Source organism: Choloepus didactylus, chromosome 3, assembly GCF_015220235.1.
Source record: "Choloepus didactylus isolate mChoDid1 chromosome 3, mChoDid1.pri, whole genome shotgun sequence".
NCBI classification, from domain to species: Eukaryota; Metazoa; Chordata; class Mammalia; order Pilosa; family Megalonychidae; genus Choloepus; species Choloepus didactylus.
Genome location: NC_051309.1, coordinates 169,373,207 through 169,393,601, shown reverse-complemented (window position 1 = coordinate 169,393,601; position 20,395 = coordinate 169,373,207). Strand labels below are relative to the sequence as shown.

The 20,395-nt window shown below is 34.5% G+C and overlaps 2 protein-coding genes across 4 annotated transcripts in view; one reads left to right on the top strand and one right to left on the bottom strand.

Annotated features, from left to right (window-relative positions):
• CTSO (cathepsin O) overlaps positions 1–20,079 on the top strand; it is a 49,212-nt gene extending 29,133 nt beyond the window's left edge. Inside the window, exon 7 of one of the 3 annotated variants that reach the window (XM_037830889.1) lies at positions 18,414–20,079. In XM_037830889.1, the coding sequence (XP_037686817.1) occupies positions 18,414–18,433 (20 nt within the window). In that variant the 3' untranslated portion in view covers positions 18,434–20,079. Of the gene's footprint in view, positions 1–616; positions 1,912–18,413 lie in introns of those variants that run through there. The other 2 variants (XM_037830887.1, XM_037830884.1) reach the window with 2 other exon arrangements.
• On the bottom strand, positions 1,016–17,259 carry TDO2 (tryptophan 2,3-dioxygenase). The gene is made up of 12 exons (XM_037830883.1): positions 17,162–17,259; positions 16,839–16,944; positions 15,798–15,888; positions 13,169–13,239; positions 11,945–12,072; positions 10,485–10,671; positions 9,144–9,251; positions 6,338–6,449; positions 5,637–5,694; positions 4,449–4,528; positions 3,703–3,793; positions 1,016–1,555 (listed from the first exon to the last, which is right to left on the bottom strand). Exons 1-12 carry the CDS (start codon positions 17,191–17,193, stop codon positions 1,402–1,404), a joined length of 1,218 nt encoding a protein of 405 aa, XP_037686811.1. The 5' UTR covers positions 17,194–17,259; the 3' UTR covers positions 1,016–1,401.
• Positions 20,080–20,395: the final 316 nt, after the last annotated feature.

Below are 20,395 nucleotides of genomic sequence, written 5' to 3'. Positions count from 1 at the left end.
ACACAAAACACATACAATTGATGTAGGAAAAAGCAATTATATATAATTTAGAGACAAGACAATGTGATCAACTCGACAATGGGGAAAAACTTGTCATTGAAAGACCAAAAACTAGTTCAATACCGTCAAGAACTTGCTGCTTGCTATAATCACTCAAGGCCAAGGTTGATATGTATGTTAGTATTCCTTTGATATTATATACTCTCTCCCATAATAGTAGCTTAAGTATTGTCAATATCATAGCACAGCTAGACATAGAAAAATGAAACTAATTTCCAGTGTAAACTGTCAGTTCATTAGAAATGAACTGGATCATTGTTTGGTCTGTCTACCTCTCTGTTCTTCTGGAAAGAGTATTATTCCTTTGAGGGAACTGCTACTTGCCTCAATCCCACTATGCATTGGAGGGTTGCAAGGCATTTGGTTGCAGGGCATCTATCAACATAGTTCTTCATACTTTATTAGAAAAAGCAAAGGATTATGAGGAAAGTATTATTATCCTCATTGTATAATAGGAAACTGGGGCTTAAATGGGATAAGGTGTTTGTACCATAATAGATGATTAGTAAAGGACAAGCCAGAGTTTAAACCCAATCTTGCTAAATCCACCTCCCAGGACACGGACATTGGAGCTGGGCAGAAAGCCCTTTAGCCCTTCTGTGAGTCCAAAGATTCTGGAAATGCAACCCAGCCTGTTTGGAGTTGGGTACGACAGTTAACAATGAAGCCAACACCCACGGAGAAGAAATGTGAGACACACAGGCTTCTCAAAGTGTTCCAAGAACATTAAAATTCCAGGAACTGGACCCAGCCTCTGGCCTCACAGCTCCCAAGACTCTTCTCTTCTAAGGCTCCTTGGACAATTCTCTTTCAATTCTGTGAACTGCTGAGGTAACCATCTAATAAATCCCCTCTAGGCAAACTTCAGATAGATTTCTGCCATTGGTTATCAAGAGCCCTAACAAATAAAAGCAATACTTGAAAGGCAATGCATGCTAAAAAGATTAATTTTTATTACTTTTCTTGATTGAATAGAAGCTTTTGAACAGAATGACATTTTATAGTATAAAGTATTTGAAATAGCTGACATTTACAAGCTTATAGAATCTGAAACAATAAGATAGTTACATTAAGTGGTTACATTACGATAAGCATTAGGGGAAATTGAATAATTAATAGGAAAACAACATGTACAATGTTACAGTTCAACTGAACTATTTCTGATTTTACTGCTTAATCTTATAACAAATGACGTAAAAACATCACTTCCAGGACAGAATCAAAGCACAACAATACTTAACTATGTATATACATATATATATTAAGACTGTGTATTCATGAAAATCATAGAAAAGATATACACTGAGAAATCAATGATATTCATAGATTTTGCAGGTGATTTTAATCTGATTCATCACTGCTGAAGTAAGAGCTGTCACAGTATTCAGCCGTGTAAAGGAATTTATGAATGACTGGGTTCATCTTCGGTATCCAGTGTCGTGGAACCAGATACGTTGAAAGATTAAATAAATCTACAAATACCTTGTACCTGTCACTGGAAAAACACATATATGCAGACCTTTTAGATACATTAACATGAAATATTTGAAAACTTATATCCAAAAAGTTTCATTTCTTAGATTATATTTTGCTATAAATAATAAATACTTAATAGTATAGTAAGTATTATATATTACATAGTAACTATTACGTAATATTAGTATCTAGATTGCCTCATTCTTACTACATCGCCAAAGCCTATGTGCATAAAGCAGTAATGTATGTTTGACTTGTCCTAGTTTGCTAATGCTGCAGAATGCAAAACACCAAAGATGGATAGGCTTTTATAAAACGGGGGTTTATTTCACTACACAATTACAGTCTTAAGGCCACAAAGCGTCCAAGGTAACACCTCAGCAATCGGGTACCCTCACCGGAGGATGGCCAGTGGCCTCCGGAAAACCTCTGTTAGTTAGGAAGGCAGCTGGCATCTGCTCCAAAGCTCCGGCCTCAAAACAGCTTTCTCCCAGGACGTTCCTCTCTAGCAAGCTTGCTCCTCTTCAAAACATCACTCCCAGCTGCACTCTCTTTCCTCTTTGAGTCAGCTCATATATATAGCTCCACCGATCAAGGCCTACCCCGAATGGGTGGGGCCACGCCTCCATGGGAACATCTCATCAAAATTATCACCGACAGCTGGGTGGGGCACACTCCAAGCAAATCCAACCAGCACCCAAGGGTCTGCCCCACACAAGACCACAAAGATAATGGCATTTGGGGGACACAATACATTCAAACCGGCACAGACTGATCCACACCAGGCTTGTCTAACAATCCAGAGTCTTATTGTCATGCTGCCTTCATAAAGATACGGGTGTGTTCTCCTTTCCAACTTTTAAAGAATGGCATGCCAAATAATAAATTTAAAGCACACAGAGTTCTTAGTTATTCATTGGGTATGTTTCCCAACTGCAAAATAGCTGACAAGTAACTGCCATGATTGAATTAATAAATTGAAATGGCACTTTAGATTTATAATTTATACAAAAATGGTTTTAACTTTAAAAATTGCTTTTGTGTTTGGTATTCAACAATTGGAACAGTGTTGCAGTATTATAGTGAAAGAACGTTTGCCTTTGAAGTCAGATAAACCTGGGTTCAAATCCTGATTCTGTCACATAAACCTGTGTCACCTGGAACAAATCATTTAAGCCCTCAGTGCTCAGTTTCTAAGTCTGTAAAATAAAAATGATACTCTTTCTTCTGGACCTCAGTGAAGATTAAATGAGGTAACTACACACTGCAAATGCTCAGTCTGTGCTAATTATTCCCACCACCACTCTGTCATGTGTATTCATTTTGTACAGACAATCACTACTTATTTCATTCTTACAGAGTTTTGCCCAGGGACAGTGAAAATACATAAAAAGGTGGAAATTAAAACCAACAAATTTTATAACTCAGTCAATCTGATGACAAAAGTAAGGATGAAAACAATTTGCTGTAGGGAATTTGGAGATATGTAAATATCTAATTTATTTAGCTGATTCTCCTAACGGGTCATGTAAGATTGTCCAATATGTCTAGATGCATATTTGTTTCTATATATCTATCTATCTATCTGACATTTATCTATCATGTTGTGAATATTTGAAAAGTAATGAATAAAAATGACCTAGAAAATTCTTTAGCATGTTTTAAGTGCTTAATAATGTTGACCTTTTCCTTCTACAAATTATGGAAAAGGTATTCTTTGAAGTAGACAGAAGTAGATTTTATAATGTACAATAAGCATATCAGGAAACAAGAAACTACTTTTTGGCTGTGTCATTCATCTGGCCAAGGCAACATCAGTGGAATTAATAATGACAGTTTTTAATCTAATCAAATTATTAAGCCAGAATGACTTGAACACATTTCTGCCTGGATGTAAAAAAGGTTAACTCCTTCATTCCTCACAGGTCACTCAGCTATTGGAACCATATCCCTTTCATCACAGGATCAAATTGTTGAGCCTTGATAATTAATGATTTTATACAATGACCCCCAAAGATTCCAATTAGAATAGTTTACTCTAATGTTATAAGCAGTTTAAACAGGAGCAAATATAAATGACCTTTCTTAAATAATGCCTGTATATACAGAGAAATGAGGAATTTCTGACTTCTACAAAGATCAGGAGGTGGATTTCCCCCTTCTTACCTCATGGTGGAGCGCAGGTACTGATAGCCTGAGGACCCCCCAGTGCCAGCTTTGCTGCCCAGCATTCTGTGCACCATGCACACGTGGTTATCTAGCAAAACACACAAATGCACTCCAAGAATATTTTTCTGCCATTGGTTCCACAATGCTCTAAAAACAGAATCTGGTAATGATTATCACTCCAGAGCAAAGGCTGACACCTTATCAGGTAGCCATATGGGAGGTTCACTTGTGAGGGCCAGCGAGACCCTTAGGTTGCCTAGCACCCCACTTGGTCTAGACTACACGCACTTGACTCCATCGCATCACATTCAGCCTGTGAGCACAATAGGGAAGAGCAGAGCCACATCATAACTTTCCTGAGCACTGGACAGATTTGCCTTCATGGGCCCTCTCCTCCATAAAAAAAAAAAAAAAATCTACTAAAACTGTATTTTACAACTGCATTGGCATAAAGATGCATATTTTAATATCATAAACATTTTATTTGACCTTAAAGTTTTTATTTTTCTTTCTGGCTTTAACATAATTTCATGGAATCCCCAAAAGTACTGGGGCCCTAGGCACTCTGCCCTCTGTGCCTGCTGGATAAACTGGCCCTGGGAGAGAGTAGTTGCCAGGTTGATTTTAAAAAGCAACTCAAATACACACACAAAGGAGGAAGGAAGGGAGAGGGAGGGGTCAGACAGAAGAAAAAGGGGAGAAAAGGGATAGGATTTGGAGGTGGGGTGGGGGGCAGAACTCACATCTCCATTTGGTCATGAGTGTGTCTATGTCCATAAGAGAAGTCAGCAACTGAAAAGGGACCTGGAATCTAGGCTCTTCCCTAAAGGGGAAAAAAATAAGAAATCTATTTAAGTGAGTCCAGTGCATTAGAGCATGAATTTTAGTCAGTTGGTCCTGGAAGCAAATGTCAACTGTGCTGCTTAGGAGTTGTACAGTTTTGGATTACTCTCTAGGTTTCAGTTTCATTTCAAAAACGGGGATAATAGTACTCAGTTTGCAGCACATGTGTGAAGAATCTAGGATATTCCATGTAATATACATGAACTAACCAGACAGAATTGTGCTAAACAAAGATTCTCACTAAAAGGCAGCCATATACACATCTCAGAAGTTTTCCCAGCTATTTATCACTAATCAACACATTTCTTCTACTCAAATAAATTAAAACACAAAAGCAATATTTATTTCTTCTAAATATTTGTTTTAATTTTTCATACCTCACTTAAATTTTCTCAGTACATTTTCTATTTGGTTTATAAAATCTTGCATGGCATACATTAGGAAGAGTTTAGGAAAAAAAGACTCAACAGATTGTGTTTATGTTTCCATTCTGAAGAAACAGACTTGAGAGGATTAAAATTAAATAGATAGAAGGAATTAAGAATTATGCAGAAAGCATAGGCATTTGAAGCCTTTTTGCTAGTGTGTTAGCCATTGCTGTGTGACATTTAATCCATAAAATACGGCCTAGAAATTTCATACACACATGGAATAAATGGGCATTTGAGGGACACCTAAAATACTTTAGACAACAGGCAATTTTACTTGAAATTGCCGAATATACAGAACAAATGTTTATAAGGTGATTTCACTATCTAGTCTTTTTATTTAATAATCAAGAAAAATGCTACGAGATTGTTCAATGACAATACATTGCATGACTGAGGTAGTTAAATAAATACTTAATGTTGCATAATATTTTGTAGAATTAAATAAAAATGGACATGTCGATAATTTGTGTATGTTTGTGTTTTTTACCATTAAAGGGTAAAAAAAATCCACTTCTAGTTATTGTTTAAGTTTTCCTCCAAACTAAATGAATGGACTATATAAATTCTGGGTGCCAGTTCATAAGCATTACACTTTGTGTATTACCTATATTACACCTCAATTTAATATCCACATCCTTTCTTCTGCTTTGTTTTTACCTGTAAAAATATATCATCAATGCCCCCTGAAGTCCTCTGTAAGACAGTCGTCCTTCACCTGCAAAATCCGTAATGAGTTTTTAGTTGAGTAAGTAATTTAGAGAGTCATATTAATTTTGATCTCATTACCACAAATAATTAAATGCTTTATATTTATTTTAGAAATGAATATAAATTGTATTTTAAAATTTTTATCCCTTAACTTACATTTTGAATCTATTATTTGAAATATTATTTTAATACTGGATTTACAAAGTAAACTAAATACAAAAAACCACACACATACATATACATATACCCACATACACACCTTAAATTCTTAAAACCCTTTAAAAGTCATGTTATGAAGATCTGGTATAGAAAGTACCCAGTTTCCAAAATAAATCTTAGGTATGATTTATTCACTTTTCAAAAAATTAGATAAGATGCATTTCAAGTTTCGTTTGAAAAGCAGCATTTTGTAATTCACTTAGAGTTAGTTTATTTGGTTTCACAGTGCATAACTATTATATAAAATCTCATATGTGTATACTTAGGAATGGTTTTACACCTACCAGTAGGAAAACAAGATTTTGATATCCCGTAATAAGTTCAATTTTCATTCTGTTTTCCTCAAGTAAGGTCTGATCAGCTTATAAAATTATATTTTGAGCTCATACTCATAAATTCTAGGGAAAGGAAACTCAGAATAAAGTACTTACCTTTACTAAGTAGATGTTCATGACGTTTCTCATCAAACAAGGACAGTAACACCTCCTTCTGTTTTTGAAATTCAGCCATTAGTTCCTCTTTTTCCTCTGACTCTTCCTTAGCCTTTGGGGAAAAAATGCTGCATTAATATTCCCAAGAGAAAGAACAGATTCTTATCTTAGAGAACTTTGCCTATGAGAAATGGATTCCCCAGTTACAGAAAGAGTGTACTCGGAACACTTACCATACATTCTAATATTATGAATTAGAAATTAGTTCTTATGAGAAGGGGTCTTTCATACATCTACTGGTTCTATCCTTTTTATTTAACTTGAAATGATTACTTGAGCTCAAATATTCCCTTTTAAAATATCATGAGAGATGGACTTAGATGGACAAAATTGGAGGTAACTACAAGTAGTCAATAATGATCAAATTTTAAGTTGAAATTATTTAATAAAGGAGTCAAAGTAATTCCACTTAAGAAAAGTTAAGAATTCCTGGTCAGAAGAAATATTAACCATATTAAAATTCTGTATTCAGTATTACATTGTGTGAAAACAATTTCTTAGACAATTTCACCCTTATTTTTGTACATTTTATATATCTATTGATTTATCGAAGGAAATCCCTGTTTTTCTGCCTGCAATGAATACTCCATTATAACTCAATTAATTGACCTCAAGCAAATGAATAAATCCAATTTTTATTTCATCAGAATGACCATACTCTGTGGTAGGAACCTGTATGCGTATTCTTGCCAATTAATTATTCATTTGCTCAATTGAGACTGAATAGAACACCTATTCTGTGCCATCTATCATGCTAGGTGGTAGAGATACAATTCTGAGCAAAAACTGAGTCTCGTGTGGTGGTTTATAATCTAGTGGCAATAAGACATTGAACAGATAATCATCCAAGCATTAAACTGCAGCCATGGAAAGTGCTAAGTTGGAGCAGTATGTGTCATAATAATGTACAGTAGTAAGGAGATCAGGAACAACCTTCCTGAAAAAGTGTTGAGCCAAGACCTGAAGGACGAGAAGGAGCTACTAGGAAAGAATGCTCCAAGCCCATAGAAAAACAGGTAAAAAGACTCTGTGGTGAGAGGGAATATGGTGAATTCAAAGAATTAAATACAGTTTAATAAAAAAGCTGTGGTTGTAGTTTGGTTGGATCACATGAAATCATGAAAGGCCTTGTAAGGCCATGTTAAGGATTTTTATCTTTATCCTAAAAATAATGGGGAGACATCAAAGGGTTAAAAACGAAAGGGAGATGTGATCAAATTTGCTTTTTGAAATGATTTCTCCTGCTGCTGCATAGAGAATATATTGAAACAGTCATATTGCAAAGGCAGGTAGAACAGTGGAGAGGCTATCACTTTAGTTCAGGTGAAAAACAATGACAGTTTGGACTTGAGTGGCAGTGGTAGATTAAAGAAAGATATTTCAGAGTTACTTAGAAGGTAAAATTGGTAGGATTGGTTGATATGAATAAGTGATTCAGGAGGAGGATCACTCATGGGCATCTTCTTAGCAAACTATTTGGTTTACAGAAGACAAACTTCTTCCACTTGAGGAAGACCAAGTTACATAAGTATATAGAGAGGGAAATTTCCTAAGTTTGGTTTTGTCAGTGTGTTTTAAGAGAACCAGGTGGAAATACGAAGTAGTTTGTAAAATGTACAATCTGAAATGTAAGGTTAAGACAAACCTTTGAGAATTATTGGTGTATTGTGGCAGTGGGTATAAATTAGATCACCTAGTGAAAAGAGTAGAGAAAATAGAAAAGACCTAAGCCAATGCATTGAGAAACGATAGTTTATAGGCTGAGAGAGACGTATGAGCATGCAAAGGAGACAGAACAATAAGGGCCAGAGAATTAGATGGAAACAAATAGTGTTGTATCACCAAATCCAAGAGAGAAGAACTTTCAAGAAAGAGTAGGTAGTCATTAGCATTGAATGCTGCTGAGAGGTCAAGTAAAATGAAGATCTAAAAAAATGACCACTGACTTTATGTACATGGAGATCATGGGGTAATACTGGGACTAGAAATCAGATTGGAATGGACAGAGGATTAGATGGAAGATGAAGAAAGAATTACGCTAACTACTGTTCTAAAATGCTTTAGAAGTGCTATTCTAGTATAATGCTAATAATTCTGTGGTAGATAATCTTATTTTCCACTTTACTGATGATGAAAGTGATGCAAAGAGAGGTTCAGTAACATGCTCAATGTCACACAATTGCTAAGAAGTGGAAGTGCAATTTGAACCCATGCAGTGTGACTTTAGACAGAATTACAAGATAGAGAATATAAACAACTCTTTTCAAAAATTTAGGAATGAAGAGAGGGTGAGATAAAGGCCTATCATCTGAAGGAAAAGAGAAACAACAATAATTTTAAATAGGAGAAACTTGACGTTATCTGAGAGCCAGTAGGAAGGATTCTGTGTGAAGGAAAAATAATATGGTTAAATATATTTTTGGTAATGTGTCGTTTATGTGTCTGATTTTTCCTACAATTGGTCATAATAAAGAACTTTCAATAGAAAGGAAAAAGGTGTTGATGAATCTCAGCTGTGTGTCACAGACAGGACCTTGCCTACGGTGAATTCCTTAATTTAGTATAATTTCCTTTGCACATAAATAAAATTAAATCAATCATGCAATACCTTTCAAGCTAATATAGTTGTGTATGAAAAGGATATAAGGAAAATGAAAGATTAAGAAATAAGAGTAGAATGATTAAAATGAAATTCCCAATACTTCTTCTGTGGTACACTCACATTTATTCATGGCATCACAAATACCTGAATCCTTATGAATTCCTCTTCCAGGCCTTTTACAATATTTTTTTCAAACTTTCCCCAAAAGTTAAATCCATGTGCCTCTAAACCTGGTGTTCTTTCCAGCCATGCCTTAAGAAAATAATATTTTTATGTGACTACCTGGTAAGATTTTAAATGTATAGAATACATTATGACAAACATTTATGAAATTGAAAAAGGAAATCTTCATGGTTTTGAGAAGTATATGTCATATGCATTTTAATAGAAAATATTTGTCCTTTTCTCACAATTTATTTATTTATGAAATAGCAATCAACTACACTTCATCTTCTTAATCTTTGAGACAATCATCAATAATAAAGTTCATTCTTTATTTCTTAAGAAATACATGAGTACAGAAATCCCAAATTTGTTCTATAAACCTATGAGCATATGTGAACATTGTTTTAATAAGGTCTTCTGGTACTCAAAATACTTTGTGGCTTAAGAGATAAAAGAAAATGCTATGTGTAAGATATAATCTCTTCTAAATGCAGGGACTTTGTATACTTAGCAACTTTGAAATCAACTAACCACACAATTATTTTAAGATCCCACAAGACTTTTTAACATAGATATAAAACTCCATCTATGCATGTTTGTAGGTTCTCATTTAACCTCATTTTAGTTTCTAAATTAGCTTTGTGAGTCTTTCTCTCTCTCTCTTTATAAGCCTTTAGATATGACATGAATTACGAAACATCTGCCTGTATACACATTTATAATACCCAGAGGATTGAACACAGTGTAATTCACCAGAAGAGAAGTTTAATTTGTACAACAAAACCCTTTTGTGAAGGAAATCAAGAAGGAAATACAATCCTTATTTATTAATATACATTGAAGAAACAAATGAATAATTCTTCAAAACTCTTAAGAGACACAAGGAATCGCATCAGGAAGGAAAAAAAAATGTGAGGATATACTCAGTAATTTGGTTTGATTGAGAAAAAAAAATACCAAACAGGTAGAAATGATCAATTTGGAACATTTTACAGAAATACAAGTTTTCGAGGAATTAACCATATTCAGCTTAAAACAAAGTAATAAGGAAGTTTAAAAAGATTGTTTTAACACAATGAGGATGTTATTAAATTATTTAAAAATTCTATAGACATTTCTGAAGTTCTTTTTTAAAAAGGCCCTTAATATCATTAAGATATAAAATATTTTAATAAATTTACAAATTTAAGTATTTAAAAAATTACTGTTCTTATTTGCAACACGTGACCCAATTTTGATATGAATGTTTAAATTCATATCTACAGAAGCTAAATTAATAAGATACATTGAGTTAGTAGTCATTAGAGGATTTGGGCATACCTCCACTAGTTGTAGAAGTGATTTTTCTTGCTCAGACTTAAGTAGCAGTTCATTATCTTCTCCTTTGAAGTTGTCACGATAATGTCTTCTGTTGTAAGGGACTCTCAAATTCTGAAGCACACCTATCTTGTTTTCTAATAGACGGAACTGCAAACTCTGGAAGCCTGATGCTGGAGATAAGTACTCTCTTCGAGAATAAATGGGAGAAGGAAAGAAGAGAAAGGAAGAGAAAGTTGACATTGTAAATTACTGTAACGATTTCTTTTACTGTGAGAAGTTGTTAATTTTGCTTTACTGAATATCACCAAGAATAGTAGACACACAACTGCCTAGGGTTTGACCTATGATTTGGACCTTAGTAAAGCAAGGAAAAAGAACTACCTAAATATCATTGATACTTTATCATCAATTTAAACTTGGAAAGCTTATATAGTTTGTGAAATATAATATGTGTGTTATGTACACTACATTTATTCCCAAGATAAGGAGAGGTGGATAAACTGGGCAATTTTCTTTTTATTCCTCATTGCTAAAATATTTTTATAAATACTATTCAATCCCACCCAAAAATTACATTCTTGAACATTATCATTAATCTAAATACCCTGTAGTATTTTGAATACCAATGAGATAATACAAGTAAAATATGTGGGATATAACCCAACACATAGTAGGCACTCAAAAATGTTAATATTCCCATTCCCCACAACCACCCAAACTTTTACATCCTTGTAAATCTCCATCAAATTTGTGCTAAGATTTTTTTAAACCCACTCAAAGGAATTCTACCACTTTTCCATTGATCTTCAAACATGTTGGGGATACGACACCAATGTGTTTATATCATATAATGCACCTTTTATAAAGTTTATGTCGTATAATGCACTTATTGTAAAGTTTCTTAAAAATGTTTCTTCACAAATTTTAGTAAAAGAGTTTTCTTTTCTAAGAATAAGAATATATATATGTATGCCAATGAACATTATGTCATTACTCATTTAGTTCCATTCAGCTTTGGTGTCCTTGAAATTCAGATCTAGACTTTATGGTTCACTCCATAAATTATACTGACACCTTTGACTGACATGCTTCTTTTGATATTGCTCCTGTTTCCTTTGTATTTTTAATTTAAATTTTTAAAATTTAATTACTAGCTATATTAGTCATTTCAGCCATTTTGCCAAACTGTCTAAAATCTTTTCTTTGGAAAAAAACAGAGCATATGATGAATTGAAAGAAATTGATCACACCATGCTTGTATATAAAAATGAATGGTGCAATGTTCTTACTAACTTCTTAAAGAGTTTGCAGTTAAAGATCCCCAAATGCTTATAGTGTCCAAGTATCATTAGTAGAAATTTCTCATGTCACACTGCACACATGTTCTTCTTCTTCCTCACCAGAATGAAAAGTTGAATCCCATTTCCTTTAGAAAAGAAAGAAAAGCCACAGATGCATACCTGAAGTCATTGAAGTCCAAGGCCGTCATTGTTTCCAGAATGGAAAACTGCTGCACTAGTAATTTAAGAATCACTGACACCCGGTGCATCCGAGTAACAACCTTAAGCATATTCCTTTCATCCCTGACCTGATGGTTAAGAAATAATACTCTGAGTAATCAATCCTGATTTCTAGATGCAAAGTAAACTGTAAATAGCAAAACATTCCTATTAATTTTATCTCTATTTTAAAGTGGCACATTGGATCTAAAATTCGCTAAAATCATAGCAACTTTGAACTGTGTGCAAGGGATGTCTGCACAAACAGAATCATTCTTTAAAAATAGTAAATTACATGGAAGCAAGTTAGAAGAAGATTTTGGAACACAACTCCCACTCATTTCAAAGCTCATTTCTCTCTTAGTTTTGCTTCAAAGAATAAGGGTCAAGGTAATGTGGAACTTCTGGGTGAGGAGTAAGCAACATCTGGATAAATGTGTCTTCAGTTGAGGGACAAAATTGCCATTAACATAAATGGGAATTGTAATCACAGACACGAGAAGAACATTGTCCGTGCCTGTATGTTCCCTTTTTCCAAACCCTCTTATGGCTCACTCCATAAATTATACTGACACCTTTGACTGACATGCTTCTTTTGATATTACTCCTGTTTCCTTTGTAACAGGGAAAGGGTGTGAGAGGAGGCGGAGAGTGCAGTTGGAACTTCTCCAGTTGCCTGAAGCTCTTCTCTGCTTTCCTCCCTCTCGGTCTAACAGGTCCTTTTCTTCCCTTTTCTCCTCCTTGTCTTATTCCTCTCTTTCGTCATCCTTCTTCTCCTTCTCCACCACTTCCTTCTCTTTTTTCATTTTCTTTATTATTGGTCCTATCTTCTTATAGCTGAGACTCAAACTAGTATCCACTAGAAATACAATTCTGGTACCTGTTGTCCTTCTGGTAGCTGGCAATCATTGCTTAAAAAATATTTTTCAGAGAAAAGAAAATTTGATTTCTAAACAAGGGGCTTGAAGAGGAAATTTGAAAGAAAGCTGAAATAAATGTGTTGGTCCAGGATAGAAATGACAGTGGGGAAATGTGACAAAGGGCTTTGAGAACTCAGATGGTCTTTTTATTATTAAGTAATAATCCCACCATTTGATGTTAAATTTCTGAATTTTTCTCTTTGCTAAATATTTTCTATATTCTTCAAAAAATGTATGTAACCAATACCGTGGCATGATAACTTACATGGCCATTCTGAAAGATCTCTCGAACAGAATCTAATTCCCAGAGGATTTGCTTAAACCAGAGTTCATAAGCTGTAATTAAAAAAAAAAAATAATCAGCAGTGGGAAAATTTAGAGACCTTTTGACAAAAATTATATGACAGACACAGCACACTGAAAAAGCAAAGAAAATGAATCTTTAAAATCAATAAGGGCTAATATAGACCTATTTTTATGTCAGAAAGAAATATTTGAAATGGTTATAATACGTTCCTTTTATTGAATGCATTTATAAGCCAGGCACATAATCTATATGCTTTGTGTTCATTATTACTATATTTATTCCTCTCAACACACTTATCATTAAGGTCTTTTGAGGATAAAACATATAGCCCAATTCTAACTTCTCATATGGAAGCTGGAGATACACAGAGAAGCAAAAATGATACTCAATTTCATCTATAAACTGAAAAATTAATATTCCCCAATCTAAGTGAAAGACTGTAGGGATTTAAGATTTTGAAAATTTAAAGCCAACTTATTTAAAATGCAGTGTTTTGCTTTGCTTATTTGTGAAACACCTAGCAACTTATGGGCTCAGAACAAATGGGAAAATGGCCAGTTGTTTGTGATAAAATAATGGTGGTAAATTCGACTAATTCTCAAGGGCAGATTTTTCTATTTATTGCAATTGTTCTAGCATTATCTAGTACACCTACTTTCATAATATCCATTTGAGTCTAAAACTATTTGTGGAAGGATTTAGGCCTGGTCTTTCTTTCTGAATTTGTTTTTCCCCTTCACTAGAGGCCATCTAAACAATAAAACTGATATTGAAGAAAAGTGATATAGCACATCATATTGATAGAAGTGTGGCTGGAATTAATCCACCTGAAGTTATTAACAACTTCATCCGTGGTGAAAAACTTAATTTTCTTGAACTGCAGTTGACTCATTTGTAAAACAGTCAAACAATTACCCACCTACAAGTAGAAGCCTATGGTACAAAGTCTGAAGATTTGTAATACTGTGATATAGGTAAGCAGACATTTTGACACTTGTGTGTTACTAGATCATTCATGAGGCATAAAATGGTTCTCTCCATAAGCTTGTCCTCCCTATAAGATTGCAGTTCTCTACAAATTAAGGACTTGGTCATATTCATCTAGCTCTCCTCAGTACCTAAGGAAGTGATTGGCATAAATAAACACATGGTGATTATTTCATGATTAACTGAATTAAACATCCAGCGTAGTTATTAGATGGACATAGAAAGTAAATGATCTCAGAGCTTTCTAGTGAATCCCATTTGAAACTATCATATAGGTAAAAGCTGTGTTTCTGTACTAATTACAGGAATCCCATTAAAACATTAAATTATGTGTAAGGAGACTTTGTGGTGAGCTAATTTTCATATTTGGACAAGGAGCAAATCAAACATCTGTTGATCAGCTTTTGTAACCTATTTTTTCTGGTTTAACTTTGTGTGGCTAGTTCCATGAGACCCTGCTTACATTTTGTAACTGAAGGATGGTAGGAAATTCTCCCTATCAAAAAATGACAGCTACTATTTGTCATGTGCTTATTATATGCCATGCCTTGGACTTCATCCCTTAAAGTACATTATCTCATTTAATATTCACAAGAACTCTACAAGGTGGAAGATACAATAATTATCTCCATTTTACAGATGGGAAAACAGAAGTTCTGAGATTTAAGCACTTGTCCAAGTTTATACAGTTCATTATGGTAGAAATGGGATTCCACCACAATTCTGTAATTCCAAATATGAGCTACTCCACTATGATTCCTCTCCTATTGATTTAGGCTTGGTATAAGCCAGCCATGGAAATACGAACATAAAAGCCGAAGTACTTGTTTTCTGTTTTTATTTACTTAACTCAAAGGAGTTTATAATTTCTGTCAGTCAGTGAGGCAAGCAGACAATTGATGTAATGAAGCAAAGAATTGTTGAGCAAGGGAACAAGTGTAGGCACTGATCAGCATGAATCCTTGGACCCTGTTCAACCAGAGGACAGTATAATGTCACTGACAACCTTGGAGTAAATACTCTGAGTATTTCGTATCTCTTTAAGTTACATGCATGTTCATATTCATGAGGTTTTGAACATAATTTCAAAGACTTCAAGGAACCTCCTAAACTCCTAAAGCTCAGTCATGGACTCACAGGTTAAAAATCACTGCCCGAAGATTAGAAGGCTGGAGAAAATCAACACACATTGTACACAACATTTATATTCTTGTCTTGTAGGATTATGTAAATCCACAAGAAATTTGAATGCTTTGGTTTCTGGAAAATAGTTTTTTAAAGTTCCAAGATGAGGAATAGTAGTATCTTAGCTTGCAATTTCTTTGTGAAATTTCTGGAAATGAAAATTTCCTTTGGAGTTAAGGACAAAGGTAAAGTCTCACTTAAACCAATTAGTGGTGAAATAGCAAAAATGAAGACCTTTCTACATCCCAGAAGGAAGTCCTATGAGAAATTATCTGGCAGCAAAATATTCTCAAGCATTCAAACAAAGGTGGATTTCTTGATCTTTTACCATCTAATAGTAAAAAGAATTGTAGTTGTCCTCATTGATGGGAAATGTCCATGGAATAGTTTTTCTCTTACCTCTTATGTAACTTACTTTGATGAGTTATGATAAAAAGATGTTCATCATGGATTTTATTTCCTTTTATTTCACTTTGAAGTTCTTGTGCATTCAAAACTTTTTCCAACTTTAAAAGAAAAATAGAAAGGCTGATTTTGAAATTGCAGAACTTGGTTTTTGTCAACTTTAAAAATAAGTAGAGCACAATATTCAAAAAATGCCTCCCAAATGCACAACTTCTTGGGAACCAGCCTATTCAAAAAAACACTATGATAGAGTCTGGTCATAAACAGTGAGTTGAATTTATGATTTTTATTCCTCTTGTAAAAATCCTGTCTGGCAGAAATCTGGCACAACAAATGCTATTACACTAATCAGGAAGTAATGTCCCTCCTATCTTACGAAATGAGTATGGTAAAATCTTGTAACATGCTTAGCTGACTGTGCATCTGTCATTCTTTTATTCTCCTAAAGAGCCTATGCTGTAAAGGACTTAGCATGCTTCCTCAGTTCTTCCTTGGAAACCCATCCATGGAACAATCGAGGGCTCTAATCATTTCACTCCTTAAAGGAAATAGAAGGCAAGCTGAAACTTAGCCCAGAATAATTTCCAAATATCTCATTTGTTAATGTGCTTATTTTACTAACTGATGATTTCAAGAAGACTTTTAGGGTATCCTCAAATTTAAAAGAGATTTTTAAAAGAGAACTTTATTCTGGATGCATTTGTAATTATCTAGTCTGGAATTTATTGAACAAGTCTTATTTATACAAGTTGTATAATGCCTGTCCATTAACTACACATGATCGCATCATGTATAATCTTCTACTGAGACCCTGTATTTCCTGCGCTTACTGCACCTCTTCTGGAAAGGTGAATTTTCATGTGTCTTCTGAATTGGTCTAACAAAGGTTGAAGAAACAATTTTTACGAAGAGGGATATCGTTACATCTAGATGCACCTAGAAACCTATTTGGTGACTGAGAATGTAAATCTTAAAAAAGTAACATGTAAATGGCACTTAACAGATTTTCATGCTATACAATGAAAGCTAAACCTTGAGCCCTGCTACTTACATGCAGGTAGTTCCCATAGATAAGTCCTCCTTTGCTGGCTCTATTCACACCAGTTTGTGATTTGTCTTCTTCGCTGCCTTCTACAGATGGTTTTTTAAAAGAATACCTGCAGGTTCAATAAGGGAGAAGAAAAGAAATAGAATTTGAGAAAACACAGTTAATTAATAAAATGATGATCAAAGTTCTTATTGTTCATTTTTTTCAGAGTAGATTATTAAACAAGCAAATAAAGTCAGCAGCTGTCAATGTCTTTCCAATTCAGAAATTAAATACATGGCCCTTCTAAGAGCATAGTCACACATAGAAGAAAGATAAATACTCACCCGATGTTTCCTAAAAATGGGCACCCACTCATGGTAAGGACTCCGGCTGGTTTGAGAGTTTGAGAAGCACGAAGCACAGTAGGTTTGTCTCCTAATGGGTGCTCTAACTAACCTTCCAGGTCTTTACAGCGACCTTTTGTCTCCTGCTCACTCTGCACCAGCCAATCACCTCTCTTTGTGTACTCCTTTCAATTGGTAAAGAAGCTGGACTCCTGCCAACTTGAGAGTAGATTTCTATTACTGACCGTGTTTGCAACAAGAGTAAGGATATTCTGCCAAACTGAATCATTTGACTAGCCAAGATCTGTTACATCCAAAGTAGCAAACATTAAATAAATCAATAGTGGGCAAGTTAAAAAAAAATTAACTATTAAAGTGCACTTGTAAAACCCAAACATTTGTTCTTTCATATTTGGATATTGTTGTAACTCTTTAACAAAAAAAAAAAAAAAAAAGAAATTGAGTATCTCTGGGGAGGGAAATTCATTGTCTAACATAGACAAAATCCCCACTTTCATCTGGCCAGCAGAGTTCTTCTCACTTAAATATTTTCTAATCATTATCAGGACTTAAGCTCCCAACACTTTCTATGAGAATTGAAATGGATACTATTAGTTTACTGTTGTTCTCCAGCAGCATACCAAGTTCAGGGCAATGGGCACCATCCACGCTGGGGTTCATTGCCCGTGGAGACTTTCAAAACAGTAATAACCATGGAGCCACAGTTCTAAATAATGTAATGGTAAAATATTCTTCCAAAAATAATAACTCATTTCTTGCTCTTAAATTCTGAATGATTGCTTTGAGGACTATGGAGCCAAGTAGAAGACACCACCCTGTCCCTGGCACACCACTAAAGCTGCTAAGACAAACTTTCCCATGATTGCCCTCCCTAGAATGGTGTTTTGTTTTGTTTTGTTTGTGTGTGTGTAATTTACTAAACTAATCAAGGGTCAGAAACCTCATCTCAAGTCTTGGCTCTGTCACTGATTAGCTGTGTGATATGGGGAGATGGATTTAACCTCTGTCCAGATCAGCTTCCTTATCAAAAGAAATAAAGGTGCTTAAAATCTAATTTTGAAGATCCCAATCCACCCTAAAATCCTGATTTTATTACTCGATAATAAATAATAGCACATTTAATGCAAAGTTTTACAGAGGTATATATAATATGAAAATGCTATGGTGTAAGAGAACTGGGAAATCATAGAAACTGCTTCCTAAATTGCTCATATTTTCTTTGTTTTTATAGGTGACCCTTGTAATTGCTGACACACAGGATAGTGGGCTTTTGCAGAGAAGAGATGGGATCCCTGTTCTGGCTACTCATACTGAACGTTTGGGAGCAGAGAATGTTTAACATCTTTCTGTTCCTGGTTGTTCTACTGGATAAATGGTGGTAAAGAATGTAGCTGAATAATATATTCTACTTTCCTTAAGCCTTTTGAACTGAGAAGTGTCCATCATTTACTTGTCAGCATACTAGTAAGATTAATATGAAAAAAACCTTTTTCCTTTAAATCAGAAAAAAATTGCCATCTTAGGAAAAAAATAAATTTTTGTTAATGGCATTCCTCTTGGATCTTATGAGTACTGTCAATTCAGTGATTTGCTTTAGTGATGCAGAAATTGATCATTCAAAATATTTGAATTTGGTGAATCAGAACAAATGTAAACTTATCTGATAACAGCTTGCTGCCTTCATACAGTACAGTAGCTACAGTGACAATTCCTCAAACACATACATTCTTGTCAACTTTTTAAATAGAAAACATTTTTCAAATATATGACCGGTTATATTATGATCATCATCTTGCCATTATTTGGAAGTCCAGTGTTTATCTTGCATTGTTTTTTCTTCATGATCAGATTTAAAACTTCTATGACAAGTAGTATTTACTACTCTCAATATAATTAATATACTGGATATTTACACAGACCTTCTGGAAATAGGCTTTAACTCAAGGACTCAAATCTAATGGTAGGTCAAGCATTAAGGCAGGTCAAAAGAAAAGAACATATGGGTAGATGCAAAGGTTTGTGGTACTCTTCTGAACCCATTACAGCTTTATTCGGACATAACTATGTGTTTGTAAGAAGTAGAGAAGGAATATGCTAGAGACAAGACTGGTTGATAAGCATACTGAGAAGATTCAAATCATAGCCAATTCTGGGTATAGAAGAGAACTTAACAACCATTTGCTGTAAAAGCAATGAAAATCTGTGAGACAAAAAATATTAGCATCAAAACCCATGTCTCTAGCTCTTTTCTTGTGATTTCTAACATTAGACTATAGATAATAAGTGGCCTATGAGAGTGTAGTAAAAGAATTAGCAGGAACTGCTGTTGGGCTAAATTTAGTGAATGAAGTATTTACCAAAATTATTCCTTCAACCATCTGTTATGGAATGAGACATATTTTTTTCCTCTAACATAACCCTCACAGTTTTCAACCCCCACCTTTTATTCACATTTTCTTACTAAACAATGAAGGAGTGTGGCAGACAGAAACACTGAATGGACAGGGGAGTTCTCATGGATAAATGTCCCAGCATTCTATTTTTTCAGGTGGATAATTCTGGAAAGCACTCTGCAACCTTCCCCTAGAGGATAACTTAGAGGAATCCTCAGTTACTCACAACATTGACTTCAATAATGTATCCTTATTTTGGCTTTTCTTTCTTCCCTTCCCTCTCTCACTTTCCCTCGGTACTTTCCTACTCCTTCCTGGAAACATCTCCCAACTAAATCTCCCCCACCCCACCCCCCACTCCAGTCCTTGTCTCAGGTTCTGCTTTGGAGGAAGCCAAATTAATATGTACTTCTATTATTCATCATGTGGTCTAATATACTTTGGATGTGAGTGATTATTTTTCCAAAATATTTTTCCTTTTAAGCAAAGAAGGTTCTGTTACAACAGCCGTTCAATAAATTTTAGTTAATATAGCGAATTACCATTTGTTGTATGATGTCGCTTCTTATTGTTGCTGTTTTGTGGTTATTACTGACACTTTAATTCCCATAGATGGAGTCCAAAGAGAACTAAAAGCCATAGGCTAGAATTTAAACTTAGTCACACAAGTAGGAGGTTTTCAAAATCTTGTTTATAAACCTAGGGAAAAGCCAAGAACAAGTGACATTTGTGACAGTGATTTCAAATGAGAAGTGGTTAAAATTTGTCTTTATATAGTGTGAATTGATGCAATCTCACATGTACATATTTTTTAAAGTAC

Coding starts and splice junctions, on each gene's coding strand:
- TDO2 (XM_037830883.1), bottom strand. CDS start 17,193: ATGAGTGGGTGCCCATTTTTAGGAAACATCGG. Junction 15,889..16,838: donor TCTATGGGAACTACCTGCAT/GTAAGTAGCAGG, acceptor TTTCTTTTAAAG/TTGGAAAAAGTTTTGAATGC. Junction 12,073..13,168: donor AGATCTTTCAGAATGGCCAT/GTAAGTTATCAT, acceptor CTTAACCATCAG/GTCAGGGATGAAAGGAATAT.